Source organism: Nerophis lumbriciformis, linkage group LG08 (assembly GCF_033978685.3).
Source record: "Nerophis lumbriciformis linkage group LG08, RoL_Nlum_v2.1, whole genome shotgun sequence".
NCBI classification, from domain to species: domain Eukaryota; kingdom Metazoa; phylum Chordata; class Actinopteri; order Syngnathiformes; family Syngnathidae; genus Nerophis; species Nerophis lumbriciformis.
The window spans coordinates 45,196,500-45,217,414 of NC_084555.2; the positions used below are offsets into that span (position 1 = coordinate 45,196,500).

Below are 20,915 nucleotides of genomic sequence, written 5' to 3' on the forward strand. Positions count from 1 at the left end.
GCAGCTACAGTTTCCATCTTAAAGATCTAAAAAAATGATAGTCACTGCATACACTATCTGGAGGACTCGCTTGCAGAAAAAGACTGGGGTCAGGTCATGCATTATCAGCACAATTCCAAGTTAAGAAAAAAAAAAAAAGATAACATCTTTGGCTGTAAAATCACAATGAGCCTAAATGAACTTTTCTCGTCCCTTAACAGCTGCAGTGCGTGGTCTATAAAAGCAAATATCCTCTGGCAGTTTTTTAATTAGTGCCGACTCAAACAGCAGTGACATTCACAGCTTTGGCTGAAGGCAACCTCCTGATGTACTTATTTTTTTATTTCATTTGTTTTAATTAATGTCACAAGATGATGGTATCTGCATTGAAAATATCATGAGTCGTTGTCATCCTGAAGATTTATCTACCTCTGCATGCACTTTACAATGTCAGTTGCACGATTCAGCTGACAAACAGCGACTGTTTACAATCGTCAGACATTGACGTTAACAGCTGTGGCTGTAGGCAACCTCCTGCCAGTTTTTTTTTACTGTATAATGAGTATCCAGTACATACTTGCCAACCCTCCCGGATTTTCCGGGAGACTCCCGAAATTCAGCGCCTCTCCCGAAAGCCTCCCGGGACAAATTTTCTCCCGAAAATCTCTCGAAATTCAGGCGGAACTGGAAGCCACGCCCCCTCCAGCTCCATGCGGACCTGAGTGACGTGTCAACAGCCTGTATTCACGTCCGCTTTCCCACAATATAAACAGCGTGCCTGCCCAAACACGTTATAACTGTAGACTGATCGAGGGCGAGTTCTTGGTTTCTTATGTGGGTTTATTGTTAGGCAGTTTCATTAACGTCCTCCCAGTGCGGTAACAATACACAACAACAGCAGTCATGTTTTATTCTACCGTAAAGCAGTTCGTCTGCCGTAAACAGCAATGTTGTTGTAATAAATTGAGTTGGCGGCAATAAACAGGCGAGGGGATGAAGTACGTCTCTTTACTGTAGACTTCAGAACAGACTCACACACTTGACGTCAGGTGCGCAACACCACATAAATCGTTGGCCAACCAAAAAGTAACCCCAGTACGCTATAGCCAACATTCACCAGGAGATGGCAACAGACAAACATAGATCACTCTATTACATTCCTCCCCTTTTAGAAATGTAGAAGTTACTCAAAATAAATAAACAACCCAACCAAAAAATGCAGCAGCTCAATTAAAAAACTGTACTTAAGCCACAATTTTTTTTGTTGTTTTTTTTTAGTACTGAATTCTTAACCCTCATTTGTAAACAATAACATGCTTATTATACAAACAGTATTTGTACACCTTTAACACAGATTTTTATACTGTCTTCAGAGATTCAGTTTTTTTGGTGGTACTCGAAACCTTTCTGGGTACCTGCGAAAGGGTGTTCAGCATGGTTTGAAAAATAGTGACAGAATAGAACAAGGATGGACAATTCAACCCTTAACTCAACAATGAGGAGATGAGTGTTATGTGTGTGCATATGTGTAAATAAATGAACACTGAAATTCAAGTATTTATTTTATTTATATATACAGGTAAAAGCCAGTAAATTAGAATATTTTGAAAAACTTGATTTATTTCAGTAATTGCATTCAAAAGGTGTAACTTGTACATTATATTTATTCATTACACACAGACTGATGCATTCAAATGTTTATTTCATTTAATTTTGATGATTTGAAGTGGCAACAAATGAAAATCCAAAATTCCGTGTGTCACAAAATTAGAATATTACTTAAGGCTAATACAATACAAAAAAGGGATTTTTAGAAATGTTGGCCAACTGAAAAGTATGAAAATGAAAAATATGAGCATGTACAATACTCAATACTTGGTTGGAGCTCCTTTTGCCTCAATTACTGCGTTAATGCGGCGTGGCATGGAGTCCATGAGTTTCTGGCACTGCTCAGGTGTTATGAGAGCCCAGGTTGCTCTGATAGTGGCCTTCAACTCTTCTGCGTTTTTGGGTCTGGCATTCTGCATCTTCCTTTTCACAATACCCCACAGATTTTCTATGGGGCTAAGGTCAGGGGAGTTGGCGGGCCAATTTAGAACAGAAATACCATGGTCCGTAAACCAGGCACGGGTAGATTTTGCGCTGTGTGCAGGCGCCAAGTCCTGTTGGAACTTGAAATCTCCATCTCCATAGAGCAGGTCAGCAGCAGGAAGCATGAAGTGCTCTAAAACTTGCTGGTAGACGGCTGCGTTGACCCTGGATCTCAGGAAACAGAGTGGACCGACACCAGCAGATGACATGGCACCCCAAACCATCACTGATGGTGGAAACCTTACACTAGACTTCAGGCAACGTGGATCCTGTGCCTCTCCTGTCTTCCTCCAGACTCTGGGACCTCGATTTCCAAAGGAAATGCAAAATTTGCATGGTTGGGTGATGGTTTGGGGTGCCATGTCATCTGCTGGTGTCGGTCCACTCTGTTTCCTGAGATCATTGTCACTGCCGTACATTTAAACAATAGACATTACACATCATCACAAAAAATAACAAAAAGACATCATACATGACCAACGCACATTTACAGGCTTGTCAGACAGGTCTGTTAAGGGCGGCTATAGCTGCAGGGATAAGGCTTTTCCTGAGGCGGGCCCTCCGGAATGTGATAGTTCTGTACCTGCGCCCTGATGGTAGTGGGATGATGTATTGGTGTGCATATACAGTGCCCTCCAAAAGTATTGGAACAGTGAGTCCAATTTGTTTATTTTTGTTGTAGACTGAAAACATTTGGGTTTGACATCAAAAGATGAAAATGGGACAAGAGATCAACATTTCAGCTTTTATTTCCAGGTATTTACATCTGGATCTGATACACAACTTAGAAGATAGCACATTTTGTTTGAAACTACCCATTTTTCATCAGAGCAAAAGTATTGGAACATGTGACTGACAGGTGTGTTTTGTTGCCCAGGTGTCCCCCAATTACATTGATTATTCAAACAATAAATAGCACTGAATTTCTGAACTCAGTTTCAGATTGGGTAGGATAGGTTTTACCTGTACAGACTGCATTTAGAGTTGGAACCAGCATGAAAAAGAGAGAGCTGTCTATGGGTGAAAAAGAAGCAATTGTGAATCTGAGAGAAGATAGACAATCAATCAGAGCCATTGCACAAACATTGGCCATAGCCAGTACAACCATTTGGAATGTCCTCAAGAAGAAAGAAACCACTGGTGTACTAAGCAACAGACGTGAAACAGGTAGACCAAGGAAAACATCAGCACTTGATGACCGAAACATTGTGAGAGCTATAAAGAAAGACCCTAAAACAACTGTTAGTGACATCAGCAACAACCTCCAGAGGGCAGGAATGAAGGTATCCCAATCTACTGTTCGCAGAAGACTTCATGAACAGAAGTACCGAGGCTACACCAGAAGATGCAAACCACTCATTAGCAAGAAGAACAGGAAGGCCAGGCTGGAATTTGCCAAAAGGTACAGAGATGAGCCTCAAAAATTCTGGGAAAAAGTTTTATGGACTGATGAGACAAAGATGAACTTCTTCCAAAGTGATGGAAAGGCGAAAGTTTGGAGAAAGAAAGGATCTGCTCATGATCCCAAACATACAAGCTCATCTGTGAAACACGGCGGAGGTAATGCCATGGCTTGGGCTTGTTTGGCTTCTTCTGGGACTGGCTCTTTCATCTTCATTGATGATGTAACACATGATGGCAGCAGCAAAATGAACTCAGAAGTCTACAGAAACATTTTGTCTGCTACTTTAAAGAAAGATGCAACCAAACTGATTGGGAGATCCTTTGTCATGCAGCAAGATAACGACCCAAAACACACTGCCAAAACAACAAAGGAGTTGATCAGGGGCAAGAAGTGGAAGGTTTTAGACTGGCCAAGTCAGTCTCCAGACTTAAACCCAATAGAGCATGCATTGTACCTGTTGAAGAGGAGACTGAAGGGATTAACCCCCCAAAACAAACAACAACTGAAAGAGGCTGCAGTGAAAGCCTGGAAAAGCATCACAAAAGAAGAATGCAAAAGTTTGGTGATGTCAATGGCTCACAGGCTTGATGCACTTATTGAAAGCAAAGGATTTGCAACTAAATATTAAGTCTTATTCACTTTAATCTATTTGAAGTTTATATGTTCCAATACTTTTGCTCACCTAAAAATGTTGTGTTCCATTACAATTAATGCTATCTTCTAAGTTGTGTATCAGATCCAGATGTAAATACCTGGAAATAAAAGCTGAAATGTTGATCTCTTGTCTCATATTCATCTTTTGATGTTAAACTCAAATGTTTTCAGTCTACAACAAAAATAAAGGAATTGGCCTCACTGTTCCAATACTTTTGGAGGGCACTGTATACAAGCCATATACAGTTGACACTTTCATTGTTTTTTTTGTTTCTTTTACATTTCCATGATCAGAAAGGAGTAGATGGAAAAATACTATTCTTATATTTATCTGCCCCCTTTTTAACACAAATTATTTTAGATGACTTTATCATTGTTCCCTCCACCAACACCCCAACTCCAACATACTTTTAATTTTCGTTTAAGCATTTTCAAAATGACACGTCCAATCAAAATCAAAAATCAGTTTGATGTACTTCCAGTTGTCTCTTTTTGTAACTCTTTTTAAATTCAAAGATGTTCTTGCAACTTTTTAAGTCTTTGTCTAGAGCAGGGGTCGGCAACCTTTACCAGTCAAAGAGCCATTTTGACCAGTGTCGCAAATTATAGAAAACAATGGGAGCCGCAAAAAATTTTTGAAATCTTAAATGAAACAACACTGCATACAAAGTTTTTTTTTTTGCTTTGTGCTATGTATAAACCAGGGGTCTCAGACACGCTGCCCACACCTTTATATGGAATTTGAAAGCTGGTGCGGCACGCGGGTTTTAAATGAATGGCGCTTGTCAGCGTTATGCGTGCCGTGATGGTACAGCATATAGCACCCACTACAAACAGCGTGCCTGATCAGCCACACGTTGTATGATGTTTCCGCATGCTCACGTTGGTGACAGCAAGGCATACTTGGTCAACAACCACACAGGTTACACTGACGGTGGCGTTATAAAAAAACCTATAACACTCTTACTAATAATGCGCCACACTGTGAACCCACACCAAACAAGAATGACAAACACATTTCGGGAGAACATCTGCACCGTAACAAAACATAAACACAACCGACGCACAGGGGGGGGGTTGATGTGTGAGGGAGCAGGGTTGGGGTGGGGGCGGGGTTTGGTGGTAGCAGGAGTGTATAATGTAGCCCGGAAGAGTCAAGGCTGCATGGGATTCTGGGTGTTTGTTCTGTTGTGTTTATGTTGTGTTAAGGTGCAGATGTTCTCCCGAAATGTGTTTGTCATTCTTGTTTGGTTTTGGTTCAAAGTGTGGCGCATTATTAGTAAGAGTGTTAAAGTTCTTTTATATGGTCACCGTCAGTGTAACCTGTGTGGCTGTTGACCAAGTATGCTTGCTGTCACGTACGTGTGCATGCAGAAGATGTATATTGTATAACAAGTATTGGGCTGGCACGCTGTTAATACAGATTGTAGAGAGCGCCAAATGTTGTACCATCATGGCACGCCCTTATTATAGCTGTAAGGGTGAAAATCGGTGAATATTAATCCCGGGAGTTTTCTGCGAGAGGCACTGAAATCCGGAAGTCTCACGGGAAATTGGGGGGTTCAGCAAGTAAGCTGCTGAGCCGCATCAGAGTGATCAAAGAGCCGCATGCGGCTCCGGAGCCGCGGGTTGCCGACCCCTGGTCTAGAGAATTCCAACACAAATAACTTTTGTAAGTCCTTCGGAAGAACTTTATTTCTAGCTTTGAACATCACTAATAGAGTATGCAATTCCACAATGTCTATTATAATTTATATTAATTATTTGCATATGTTATTATATAGTATATACAGTACAGGCCAAAAGTTTGGACACACCTTCTCATTTCAATGTGTTTTCTTTATTTTCATGACTATTGTAGATTGTCACTGGAGGCATCAAAACTATCACACCTGTGAAGTGAGTAACCTTTCTGGTGACTACCTCTTGAAGCTCATCAAAAGAATGCCAAGAGTGTGCAAAACAGTAATCAGAGCAAAGGGTGGCTATTTTGAAGAAACTAGAATATAAAACATGTTTTCAGTTATTTCACCTTTTTTATTGTTAAGTACATAACTCCACATGGGTTCATTCATAGTTCTGATGCCTTCAGTGACAATCTACTATGTAAATAGACATGAAAATAAAGAAAGCTCATTAAGTTATTGACCTTCTAATTACAATGGTTAAAAATACTACTTTAATGAAAAATACGTTTATTGCGTTAGAAAGGATTACTTGCATTATGTTATTATATATTATGATTACATTAGTGCTTAATTTGGCCACAGTTAACGTAAGCTTTTTAACTATTTACCATTATCATTGTCAAATGTTGTTGCAATGCTTTTGACTATATATAGTAACAATCTGCAATAAGACATGGGCGTTATATTTGTTTTAAGTTGCATTAAAATGGCTTAAATTAGATTTGCTGTTACCTGCAGAAACCCTATAAGTACACTTTGTTTATCGAATAAATGCCGTGCCAGCAACCTGAGGGTTCCTGGTTCAATCCCCACCTTCTACCAACTTTGTCACGTCCGTTGTGTCCTTGAGCAAGACACTTCACCCTTGCTGCTGATGGGTCGTGGTTAGGGCAGCTCCAGCCATCGGTGTGTGAATGTGTGTGTGAATGTGGAAATAGTGTCAAAGCGCTTTGAGTACCTTGAAGGTAGAAAAGCGCTATACAAGTATAACCCATTTAAGTATTGGGACACCTGTTTGTGTTAATTTATGCCAAATTCATCCTTCGTCAAACTGTTCCCACAAACTTTGACACTCAAAAATGCCTTGCTAAAATGATATGCCACCGATCAGTATCGGACAATTTTGATATGATATGTGATAGCCATTGCTGATCAATGGCTTTTAATGGCGATCACAAACCCCATCTTAGATAATAATAATCACCTCCATTATAGCAAATAAACTGCATTTCTTAGTATCTTAAAGGCCTACTGAAATGTGATTTTCTTATTCAAACGGGGATAGCAGGTCCATTCTATGTGTCATACTTGATCATTTCGCGATATTGCCATATTTTTGCTGAAAGGATTTAGTAGAGAACATCGACGATAAAGTTCGCAACTTTTGGTCGCTGATAAAAAAACCTTGCCTGTACCGGAAGTAGCAGACGAGTAGCGTGACGTCACAGGTTGTGGAGCTCCTCACATCCGCACATTGTTTACAATCATGGCCACCAGCAGCGAGAGCGATTCGGACTGAGAAAGCGACGATTTCCCCATTAATTTGAGCGAGGATGAAAGATTTGTGGATGATAAAAGTGAGAGTGAAGGATTAGAGGGCAGTGGGAGCGATTCAGATAGGGAAGATGCTGTGAGAGGCGGGTGGGACCTGATATTCAGCTGGGAATGACTAAAACAGTAAATAAACACAAGACATGTATATACTCTTATTAGCCACAACACAACCAGGGTTATATTTAAAATGCCACAAATTAATCCCGCATAACAAACACCTCCCCCCTCCCGTCCATATAACCCGCCAATACAACTCAAACACCTGCACAACACACTCAATCCCACAGCTCAAAGTACCATTCACTTCCCCAAAGTTCATACAGCACATATATTTCCCCAAAGTCCCCAAAGTTACGTATGTGACATGCACATAGCGGCACGCACGTACGAGCAAGCGATCAAATGTTTGGAAGCCGCAGCTGCATGCGTACTCACGGTACCGCGTCTGCGTATCCAACTCAAAGTCCTCCTGGTAAGAGTCTCTGTTGTCCCAGTTCTCTACAGGCCAATGGTAAAGCTTGACTGTCATCTTCCGGGAATGTAAACAATGAAACACCGGCTGTGTTGTCCGGCACAACAGTCAAGGGGTGCATTCTACGGCACAACACCTGCCGCAATACACCGCTTCCCACCTACAGCTTTCTTCTTTGCTGTCTCCATTGTTCATTGAACAAATTGCAAAAGATTCACCAACACAGATGTCTAGAATACCGTGGAATTTTGCGATGAAAACAGACGACTTAATAGCTGGCCACCATGCTGTCCCAAAATGTCCTCTACAATCCGTGACGTCACGCGCTGACGTCATCATACCGAGACGTTTTCAGCAGGATATTTTGCGCGAAATTTAAAATTGCACTTTAGTAAGCTAACCCGGCCGTATTGGCATGTGTTGCAATGTTAATATTTCATAATTGATATATAAACTATCAGACTGCGTGGTCGGTAGTAGTGGGTTTCAGTAGGCCTTTAAGTATCACTGGAGGACGGGGCTACACATATCACACACCGAGAGCAAGCAGGAGCAGAATTGGAATCGGCAGAATAAAATCCCTGATTGGAACATCCCTAATATGTACAGTACAGGCCAAAAGTTTGGACACACCTTCTCATTCACAACAGAACTGATGGTCCCAACCCTATTGATAAAGCAAGAAATTCCACCCTGATAAGGCACACCTGTGTAGTGAAAACCATTTCAGCTGACTACCTCTTGAAGCTCATCGAGAGAATGCCAAGAGTGTGCAAAGCAGTAATCAGAGCATAGGGTGGCTATTTTGAAGAAACTAGAATATAAAACATGTTTTCAGTTATTTCACCTTTTTTTGTTAAGTACATAACTCCACATGTGTCCATTCATAGTTTTGATGCCTTCAGTGACAATCTACAATGTAAATAGTCATGAAAATAAAGAAAATGCATTGAATGAGAAGGTGTGTCCAAACTTTTGGCCTGTACTGTATATATTATGGTAGAATTCAGATGAATTGCTTTATTAAGAGCTAAAGTATGTCTTGTAGTTTGATTCCCGCATGTTCACGTCTACTTGTGTGTTGTTTTTGAAGGAAAACTCACGCCCTCCTTGTACGAGGCTGCCGGCTGCGACATGTCCCTGGTCAATTTCGAGCCTGCGACCAGACGAGCCTCCAATAACATTTGGTAAGTGGCCACTTCATTAGGTAAATACGCACAATGGGACAAGAGCCAATACCAGAGCTGCGTCAAGATAGTGCATGGTGGTTTTGTTTTGTCAGAGGCATTGATTGAGTCGCTTGAAGTTCACATATGTAATATTTGGGAAAAGACAGCTCTTGTTCTGAATTGTGCAAGTGTACCTAATCTAATGACCAGTGTGTGCCTTTTAGGTGACCGTAGAAAGATTATTGAATTTGAAATGTGCTGCTTGCAGGGACACTGACTCCCACCTCTCCAGTTCTACCTCAGTTCGTTTCTACCCTCATGACCTGGTGAGTAGCATTTTTGTACGATTTGGGGCTGCTTTCAATCCTTTAAAGCAGTGTTTTTCAACCACTGTGCCGCGGCACTCTAGTGTGCCTTGAGATATTGTCTGGTGTTCCGTGGGAAATTATGCAACTTCACCTAATTGGTCCAAAAATATTTTTTGCAAATCAATACCGTATTTTTCGGAGTATAAGTCGCTCAGGGGCCGTATTTATCAAGCGTCTTAGAATTACTCCTAAGAAGTCTGCTATGTGTTGACTTATGAGCAGTGTTGGGTTAGTTACTGAAAACCAGTAACTAGTTACAGTTACTAGTTACTTTATTTCAAAAGTAACTCAGTTACTAACTCAGTTACTTACACCAAAAAGTAATGCGTTACTGTGAAAAGTAACTATTTAGTTACTTTTTCTACTTTTTTTTTTTTAAAGCTCCCATTAATGCCCTTTTAGCCTTCATTTTAGTACTGTTATTCCACTGGAGAATAATACAATCTGTTGATCAACTTGACATACATTTGCATCACTGAACTCTGCTAAGCAATGTGCTCTACATACAACACACAAAGACAAAGATATGTTTCAAAGGGCCAATTTATTTCAGGCCAGAACAAATTGACAAAACTATTTTAAATAGCTGCAACATAACATACATAAGTAACAAACAGCATAATAACACTAACACTAACCACGTTAAACCCAGATTCCGAACTAATAAAGGTCTTAACTCATTCTCTTTCTATGCCACTTCAATATGGAATGCACTCCCAACAGGTGTAAAAGAAAGGGCATCTCTATCCTCCTTCAAAACCGCACTAAAAGAACATCTCCAGGCAACTACAACCCTAAACTAACACCCTCCCTTCCACATAATACCTCTTCGGATTGTAAATAATCAAATGTAGACACTTTTTCTTATACTTTCTGATCTCTCTCTCTGTGTCCACTACTTGCTGTACATATCCTACCAAGACAGTCCTACACTGTTTCAATGTCCATTTCTCTGATGATGCAATTGTTGATGACTGAAGTGTTGATACCAACCAAACCTAACCCCCCCCCCCCTCCATATCCCACACCCCGGATTGTAAATAATGTAAATAATTCAATGTATATACCCTGATGATTATCTTGTGTGATGACTGTATTATGATGTTAGTATATATTTGATAGTATATATCTGTATCTGGACCCCGACTTAAACAAGTTAAAAAACTTATTTGGGTGTTATCATTTAGTGGTCAATTGTACGGAATATGTACTGTACTGTGCAATCTACTAATAAAAGTTTCAATCAATCAATCAATCAATCAATCAATCAACAACATAGCTGTAAAGCTGGCTTCACCTAAGAAAGGCACACGTGACATACACAGAGCCTAACCAGGCAGATTTGAATTGTTGTTTTGGGCAGTAGACGGGATCTTTGATCCAAGACACAACTTACATTTAACTAAAATGTTCTTTTCTTTGTGCTCGACAAAAGAAAAGAAGTGAGAATATCTCATACTTGCCAACCCTCCCGAATTTCACTGCCTCTCCCTGGGACAACCATTCTCCAAATTTCTGCCGATTTCCAGCCGGACTTAAGGCACGCCCCCTCCCGGTCTGTGCGGATCTGAGTGGGGACAGCCTGTCGTCACGTCCGCTTGGCCAACCAAAAAGTAACCACAGAACACTACCGTATAGGCGTATAGTGTTCTGTGGTTACTTTTTTGTTGGCCAACGGTTGTATTGCGCACCCCCCTCCCCTCCCCTCCCCTCCCCTTCCCACACTCAGACACACAGTCACACGCACACACAGAGAGCGCAGAGGAAGAATCAGAAGCACGTCTCTGCTTCGCTGGAATAAAACACACTCAGATCCTCAGTTTCTAGCCGATACTACATAAAAAGTAACGTAAAATAACGCAGTAACGCATCATGTAGTAACGGTAACTGAGTTATTGAATATAAAAAAATAACGCGTTAGATTACTAGTTACCGCCGAAACTAACGGCGTTACAGTAACGCGTTACTTTGTAACGCGTTAGTCCCAACACTGCTTATGAGTAAAGAAATTCTTCGCTGAAAGCTGCACTTAATAATAAGTTATAAAGCGTCTTACTCACACTTTCAGTGAAGTGTAGGACTGAATCTTAAGTGTCACACTCAGAGCTGAATTACGACATTACTATGTGCCGTAAACGGAATTTTAGGTGACGTCATTTCTGTGTCCATAGAAATGACCAATCACGGAAGGGAATCCCTTGTCTAAGAATAAAGAAATATCTTAGAAATATTTAAGTGGACAATGGGAGTGTATATTTTGACAATAAACTACAAAATAATACAAAACAAACAATATTGGCAATGAATCAAAAATAAATGTTTCCTTTTCTTTCCAATTCATTTTCCCAGTGGCGAGATATCGAAGCATTGTGATGACCTTTAGTTCTGCTGTGAAAGCTCTGCTGCGTGATGTTGCTGATGAGATGACGCCCCCTTATCTGTGACAAAAATAATACCCGCTCTGTCTAAACGATACCGTTTGATCAGCTGCTCGTCATCAAACAAAGCCAGGACATCCTTCCGCTCCCTGAACGTTCGCGCACGTCTCTCTTGCCTCAGTGCCATCCCCCGCTGGCAACTCCTAACCACTTAGGACACCTATGAAGGTCTCTTAAATATCGTGGAGAGAAGGAGACTTAAGAAAGTTGATAAATAGCTTTTATTCTTAAGTTTGAGAGTAGGACTAAATTTCGCAAATTCTCAGGACTTAAGTGTAAAATGGCACTCTAGGACGCTTGATAAATACGGCCCCAGGAGTATAAGTCGCACCGGCCGAAAATGCATAACAAAGAAGGGAAAAAAAACGTATAAGTCGCATTTTTTGGGGAAATTTATTTGATAAAACCCAACACCAAGAATAGACATTTGAAAGGCAATTTAAAATAAATAAAGAATAATGAACAACTGGCTGAATAAGTGTACGTTATATGAGGCATAAATAACCAACTGAGAAGGTGCCTGGTATGTTAACGTAACATATTATGGTAAGAGTCAGTCAAATAACTATAACATATAGAACATGCTATACGTTTACCAAACAATCTGTCACTCCTAATCGCTAAATCCCATGAAATCTTATACGTCTAGTCTCTTACGTGAATGAGCTAAATAATAATATTTGATATTTTACGGTAATGTTTTAATAATTTCACACACAAGTCGCTCCTGAGTATAAGTCGCACCCCTGGCCAAACTATGAAAAAAACTGCGACTTATAGTCCGAAAAATACGGTAATTATAATAATGTGCCATTGTCTAGTGCAGTGTTTTTCAACCTTTTTTGAGCCAAGGCACATTTTTTTCATTAAAAAAAATACGGAGGAACTCCACCATCAGAAAAGGTTAAAAAATGAAACTCTACCATGTTTGTCATGTCATGTACAGATGTACTTTGTGGACACTGTCTCTGCTCCATATGCTGTAAGTCTTTGCTGTCGTCCAGCATTCTGTTTTTGTTTACTTTGTAACCAGTTCAGTTTTACTTTTGTTTTGCATAACAAAAGGCAAGTCCCGCTAGGAAAAAGGCACTGAAGCATAGGGATGGCAATGCGAAACAAAAGTAAGACTGAACTTGCTACAAAGTAAACAAAAACAGAATGCTGGACGACAGCAAAAACTTACAGCGTGTGGAGCAGAGACGGCGTCCACAAAGTACATCCGTACATGACATGACAATCAACAATGTCCCCACAAAGAAGGATAGCGTAAGCACAACTTAGTCTTGATTGCGATAACAAAGCAGGTGCGGGCAATAGCACTCAAAGGAAGACATGAAACTGCTACAGGAGAACACCAACAAAACAGGAAGGGTCACCAAAATAACAGCGCAAGACAGGAACTAAAGCACTACACACAGGAAACAACAACTAACTCAAATTAAGGCACGACAACCTGGTGGAGTTTCATTTTTTTACCTTTTCTGCTGGTGGTGTGCCTCTGTATTTTTTTTTTTTTTTAAATGTGCCTTGGCTCAAAAAAGGTTGAAAAACACTGCTTTAAAGAAGATGGACCTGTATGTTCTGTCTCAAACAAACGGCGGTTGCTGGCGCTGTCGTGCAGTGACAACCCAGATGGCGAGGAGTGGGTGGTGGTCGCAGGCCAGAACGGAAAAAAACTACTAAGGCTACTGCTTTATGTGCATTTTTTAATGTTGATGTGTTTTGACTCGCTCTGACCGTGAGGCAGCTCTCCCTCCCTCAGATCCGCCTGAACCGCCTCCTGACTATGGACCCAGAGCTTCTGGAGCAGCAGGATGCTGACCTGAGCCCGGAGCTACAGGATGCGCCGCTGGGCCAGGGTGACGCAGCGGCCCACGTGGCCGCTGGCAAAGCCAAGCAGTATTACCGCCTGTGGCTCATGCCTTACCTGTGGGTTGGCCTGCACTTTGATCGGCTCACCCTGCTGGCGCTGTTTGACAGGTGATTATATACATACAGTATATACTGTATGTGTGTGTAAATGTGTATGTTTTTTTTTTCTTAAAATCAACTGAGTGTTTGATTCTGGAGGCCATATGTAATTTATCAAGTCTGATAGTAGCATCCAACAGTTTTATTATTAACTCTGCATGCACTTTAAAGTGTTGCTACTTTGCTGTTGTACTGTTTACACCAAATCCTCAGCACTATTAATTCACTTCCAAATTTAAATTTTTATTTATTCAGATTAAAAGAAATCTATTCATAATTTCGAGAATCAAAACAATGTTTATTTTCTTTTTAAGATTCAATTTTTGGATTAAAAACAAAACGGCAATTATTGATACTATTGCTTTGATTCATTTTTGGTTGTCGTTTTTGTGACTATTGTATTTGTATGTCTTCTAAATGGCTTTGTATTGTAAAGCTGGGATTGGGTTGTAGTTGGGGTTGCTTTATTTCAGGTGGGCGGGGTTTGGTGGTAGCGGGGGGTGTATATTGTAGCGTCCCGGAAGAGTTAGTGCTGCAAGGGGTTCTGGGTATTTGTTCTGTTGTGTTTGTGTTGTGTTACGGTGCGGATGTTCTCCGGAAATGTGTTTGTCATTCTTGTTTGGTGTGGGTTCACAGTCTGGCGCATATTTGTAACAGTGTTAAAGTTGTTTATCCGTCCACCCTCAGTGTGACCTGCATGACTGTTGATCAAGTATGCATTGCATTCACTTGTGTGTGTGTGTGGAAGCCGCATATATTATGTTACTGGGCCGGCACGCAGTTTATATGGAGGAAAAGCGGACGTGACGACAGGTTATGGAGGACGCGAAAGGCAGTGCCTTTAAGGCACGCACCCAATATTGTTGTTCGGGTGGAAATCGGGAGAATTTCGGGAGAATGGTTGTCACGGGAGATTTTCGGGAGGAGCACTGAAATTCGGGAGTCTCCTGGGGAAATCGGGAGGGTTGGCAAGTATGCTAATGAGAGTATTTGGTAAGCACCGTTTTGTCCTACCAATTTCAGCGATCTTTGAACTCACCGTAGTTTGTTTACATGTACAACTTTCTCCGATGCTGCCACAGAAAAATTTATTTTATGCCACTTCTTCTTTGTCTCATTTTGTCCACCAAATGTTTTATGCTGTGCGTGAATGCACAAAGGTGAGCTTTGTTGATGTTATTGACTTGTGTGGATTGCTTATCTGGCATATTTGGTCAATCCATGACCGCAAGCTAATCAATGCTAACATGCTATTTAGGCTAGCTGTATGTACATAATGCATCATTATGCCTCGTTTGTAGGTATAATTCAGCTCATTTAATTTCCTTTACTTATGTCCTCTGTGTGTTTAATTTATATTTACATGTCTCATGACACATATGTATGTAATATTGGCTGCATGTCTCATAGTTGTTTGTGTGCCATGTTGTTCCAGACCACAGCAAACGTTACCTAGCTTGCAAAGATTGTAATAAATCCATTAGAAGAAGACATCCTGCTGTTTCCTTTAACTTGGACACACATTCTGAGCCAGTAATTTCCAGATGGTATCTCATCCTGTGAGAAGCCTCCATATTAGTAAAGTTATCTAATGTTGCAAAAATGTGTAGAATAAAAATTTAAATACAAAATTTCTATCAACGAAGATTTGCGTCAGCCTTTGATAGTATGCTAATATAACTAATATAGACACTTACATCCTGTGTTGCCTTCATTACAACACTTATAAAATAGGCTTTGAATTTTTAGTGGCTCCAGACAGATTTTTTTATTTTTCAATATTGGTCCAATATGGCTCTTTCAACATTTTGGGTGGCCAACCCCTGGTTTAGCCTGTGGAAGATTGTTGTAAAGCTGTTGTCATTCGATGGTGTCTTTTGCTATTTTACAGACCTTTTTATTAATTCTCACGGTAATAAAAATACGAGAAAAGTGGGTCCCTAGACCGCTCAATACGGAACGCCTATTTCTGTTTCTAAATACAGGACGATTCAGTTTTTCAATTGCTATTTACGGACCTTTTTGTAATTCTCACGGTAATAAAAATACGGGAGAAGTGGGTCCCTAGACAGCTCAATACGGAACGCCTATTTCTGTTTCTTAATACGGGACGATTCAGTTTTTCAAGGGACGGTTGGCAACTGTAATTGACTTTGTCCATGCCGCACTAGCCAACTGTCAAACTTAATACAAAAACCAAAGTAGTTTTAAGCCAATGCCAGAGTTAAACCCTGTTGCTCAGAGCTAACTCAAGTAGCTTGTGGATCCACCTCGACAGTGCAGCCTGCAGTATTTGTGTGCAGATCCTCATTGCCAGAAGTTTATCAAAATAAACATGACGTATTGTTTAATCATGGCGGTGCCAAGCCGAGATAACTGGATGGAATGCATTGTTGCACCCTTAAAATGTTTTCACTTTGAGGAAATAATCATTCATACTTGCCAACCCTCCCGGATTTTCCGGGAGACTCCCGAAATTCTCCCGGGACAAATTTTCTCCCGAAATTCAGGCGGAGCTGGAAGCCACGCCCCCTCCAGCTCCATGCAGACCTGAGTGACGTCAGGTGCGCAAGAACCACGTAAATCGTTGGCCAACCAAAAAGTAACCCCAGTACGCTATAGCCAACATTCACCAGGAGATGGCAACAGACAAACATAGATCACTATTACATTCCTCCCCTTTTAGAAATGTATAGAAGTTACTCAAAATAAATAAACAACCCAACCAAAAAAATGCAGCAGCTCAATTAAAAAACTGTACTTAAGCCACATTCTTTTCTTTTTTTTTTTAGTACTGAACTCTTAACCCTCATTTGTAAAAAATAACATGCTTATTATACAAACAGTATTTGTACACCTTTAACACAGATTTTTATACTGTCTTCAGAGATTCAGTTTTTTTGGTGGTACTCGAAACCTTTCTGGGTACCTGCGAAAGGGTGTTCAGCATGGTTGGAAAAATAGTGACAGAGAATAGAACAAGGATGGACAATTCAACCCTTAACCCAACAATGAGTAGATGAGTGTTATGTGTGTATATATGTGTAAATAAATGAACACTGAAATTCAAGTATTTCTTTTATTTATATATATATATATATATATATATATATATATATATATATATATATATATATATATATATATATATATATATATATATATATATATAATAAAATAAATGTATATATATATATATATATATATATATATATATAATAAAATAAATGTATATATAGCTAGAATTCACTGAAAGTCAAGTATTTCTTATATATATATATATATATATATATACTGGTGTGTATATATATATATATGAAATACTTGACTTGGTGAATTCTAGCTGTAAATATACTCCTCCCCTCTTAGCCCCGCCCCCAACCATGCCCCCGCCTCACCCCGACCACGCCCCCCCACCCCACCCCGACCACCTCCCGAAATCGGAGGTCTCAAGGTTGGCAAGTATGGAATAATCTGAAATATAACCTACTATAATTCAACACCTGGTCCTCTGCACTTTGCCTAAATAAGTACTCTGTTGATAATTAGGGTGTAATTACTCAACTCTAAAGTTTCTCTGCTGTGTTTGCAGGAACCGTGAGGTTCTGGAGAACGTGCTGGCCGTGGTGCTCGCAGTTTTGGTGGCCTTTCTCGGCTCAGTGTTGCTGGTTCACGACTTCTTCACCGACATCTGGGTCTTTCAGTTCTGCCTCGTCATCGCAAGCTGCCAGTATTCTTTACTGAAGGTAGAATCTTGCGACACTTCTTCCCTTTTTTTAACTGTCGTGTAAGAATGTTGGTTTTACTTGGTTTTACTTCTCTTTTGACTGGCAGAGCGTCCAACCAGACTCCTCTTCTCCTCGACATGTAAGTAACAGCAGGCTTTTAGTGGCGCCACCTGTAACTACTACTCTTCACTATGTGAACTTTCAATATGTACATTGTTACATGGTCTAAGCCAGGCCTGGGCAATTATTTTGACTCGGGGGGGCCAAATTTAGAGAAAAAAATGTGTCTGGGGGCCAGTATATCTATTTTTAGGAAAACTAATACAAAACCTCACAATAAAGTCTGATTGAATGCTAAAAATGTTATGACAGACCGCCTTAAAAACGGAATGGAATTTAATTTTTTCTATGAACGATAAAACCCTGAATATTGACAACATATGAACGTCACACCCCCTCTCAATCGACATATTTTACAATCACGCCAAATGCAACAAAAATTTGTAATTCATAATTTAGACTCAATATCCCTCTTCAAATCAAGACTCAAAACACACCTATTCCTGACTGCTTATTCATTGTAATCATCTTATCTTATCTATCTTTGTTGTTGTTTTTATCCAATTTGATTTTGTTTTGATGTTGTACGGTGTCCTTGAGTGCCCAGAAAGGCGCCTTATAAGTAACATTTATTATTATTTATTATTAAAAATGCAACAAACGCAGCGAAATATTAACGTGAAGGGTAAAAAATAAAACCCATCTACAATCTGATATATCTATATATATATATATATCACTAAGCTTTAGAACTTTCTTGTAGAAATCTCCTTCCGCGTCTGTCCCTGACACCCACATTTCAGGCTGGCCGCTCTGGAAACACTCTGTGGAAACGCTCCCCACCCACACTGCTTGGTGCCTCGTCTGACCTGCTGTGACGTAGATTACCATAGTAACTAGTAGGGTTGTACGGCAGGACTGGGCAATTATTTTGACTCGGGGGGGCCAAATTTAGAGAAAAAATGTGTCTGGGGGCCAGTATATTTATTTTTAAGAAAACTAATACAAAACCTCACAATAAAGTCTGATTGAATGCTAAAAATGTTATGACAGACCGCCTTAAAAACGGAATGGAATTTTATTTTTTTCTATAAACGATAAAACCCTAAATATTGACAACATATGAACGTCACACCCCCTCTCAATCGACATATTTTACAATCAAGCCAAATGCAACAAAAATTTGTAATTCATAATTTAGACTCAATATCCCTCTTCAAATCAACACTCAAAACACACCTATTCCTGACTGCTTATTCATTGTAATCATCTTATCTTATCTATCTTTGTTGTTGTTTTTATCCAATTTGATTTTGTTTTGATGTTGTACGGTGTCCTTGAGTGCCCAGAAAGGCGCCTTATAAGTAACATTTATTATTATTTATTATTAAAAATGCAACAAACACAGCGAAATATTAACGTGAAGGGTAAAAAAACCCAAAAAAACCCATCTACAATCTGATATATCTATATATATATCACTAAGCTTTAGAACTTTCTTGTAGAAATCTCCTTCCGCGTCTGTCCCTGACACCCACATTTCAGGCTGGCCGCTCTGGAAACACTCTGTGGAAACGCTCCCCACCCACATTGCTTGGTGCCTCGTCTGACCTGCTGTGACGTAGATTACCATACTAACTAGTAGGGTTGTACGGCAGGACTGGGCAATTATTTTGACTCGGGGGGGCCAAATTTAGAGAAAAAAATGTGTCTGGGGGCCAGTATATCTATTTTTAGGAAAACTAATACAAAACCTCACAATAAAGTCTGATTGAATGCTAAAAATGTTATGACAGACCGCCTTAAAAACGGAATGGAATTTTATTTTCTTCTATGAACGATAAAACCCTGAATATTGACTACATATGAAAATGCAACAAAAATGTAACAAACACAGCGAAATATGAACGTGAAGGGTAAAAAAACAAAAAACACCTACAATCTGATATATCACTAAGCTTTAGAACTTTCTTGTAAAAATCTCCTTCCGCGTCTGTCCCTGACACCCACATTTCAGGTTGGCCGCTCTGGAAACACTCTGTGGAAACGCTCCCCACCCACACTGCTTGGTGCCTCGTCTGACCTGCTGTGACGTAGATTACCATAGTAACTAGTAGGGTTGTACGGCAGGACTGGCCAATTATTTTGACTCGGGGGGGCCAAATTTAGAGAAAAAATGTGTCTGGGGGCCAGTATATCTATTTTTAAGAAAACTAATACAAAACCTCACAATAAAGTCTGATTGAATGCTAAAAATGTTATGACAGACCGCCTTAAAAACGGAATGGAATTTTATTTTTTTCTATAAACGATAAAACCCTGAATATTGACAATATATGAACGTCACACCCCCTCTCAATCGACATATTTTACAATCAAGCCAAATGCAACAAAAATGCAACAAACACAGCGAAATATGAACGTGAAGGGTAAAAAAGCAAAAAACATCTACTATCTGATATATCACTAAGCTTTAGAACTTTCTTATAAAAATCTCCTTCCGCGTCTGTCCCTGACACCCACATTTCAGGCTCTGGAAACACTCTGTGGAAACGCTCCCCACCCACACTGCTTGGTGCCTCGTCTGACCTGCTGTGACGTAGATTACCATAGTAACTAGTAGGATTGTACAGTATACGGGTATTAGTATAGTACCGCGATACTAATGAATCATATTCGGTACCATACCGCCTCTGAAAAGTACCGGTCCGCCACACCCTAATATCTTTTGTTAAAATAAAGCCAATAATGCAATTTCTTCTGGTCCCCTTTATTTAGAAAAGTATCGAAAAGTACCGAAAAGTATCGAAATAATATTGGTATCAGGACACTAGTCACTAAAATATCATGCAAAAGCGCAGATTCCAACTATTGAAATGCGTTGTATAGTTCAAGACTTATGGTAATTAGAAAACATCCCTGCACATCATAATGGCAGCTACAGTTTCCATCTTAAAGATCTAAAAAAAAATATTTGGGAATGTCCGGCGGGCCAGATTGAAAAGCTTAACGGGCCGCATGTGGCCCCCGGGCCTTAATTTGCCCAGATCTGTTCTAAGCTGTGTTCTACTACAACGTGAGGATTTTTTTAAATCATTCCTCCACTAAAGACATGACATGAGCTGGTGGAAGTGTGGGTGGGGCTATTTGTCAAAGTAAACAAACCACACACTTTCTTGTCAATATTTCATACATTTTATTATTCATTGTGTTTCTTTAGAGCGTCTTGCGCCAGCAGCTGTGTCATTTATTAATGTCGCGCTCGCTCAGCTGTGGCGACTGCGGCTTTAAATAGCTGCCCAGAGTTTAGAGAGCTTTTAGATTCAAATACTTGTAAG

General features: G+C 40.0%; 1 protein-coding gene across 4 annotated transcripts in view; it reads left to right on the forward strand.

The window, feature by feature from the left end:
• pcnx1 (pecanex 1) overlaps positions 1–20,915 on the forward strand; it is a 145,346-nt gene that overhangs the window by 60,468 nt on the left and 63,963 nt on the right. For 2 of the 4 annotated variants that reach the window (XM_061969017.1, XM_061969019.1), the window contains 5 exons: positions 8,937–9,030; positions 9,281–9,338; positions 13,566–13,798; positions 17,382–17,535; positions 17,624–17,656. In XM_061969017.1, coding sequence (XP_061825001.1) covers positions 8,937–9,030; positions 9,281–9,338; positions 13,566–13,798; positions 17,382–17,535; positions 17,624–17,656 — 572 coding nt within the window. The remainder of the gene's footprint in view (positions 1–8,936; positions 9,031–9,280; positions 9,339–13,565; positions 13,799–17,381; positions 17,536–17,623; positions 17,657–20,915) is intronic. The other 2 variants (XM_061969018.1, XM_061969020.1) reach the window with 1 other exon arrangement.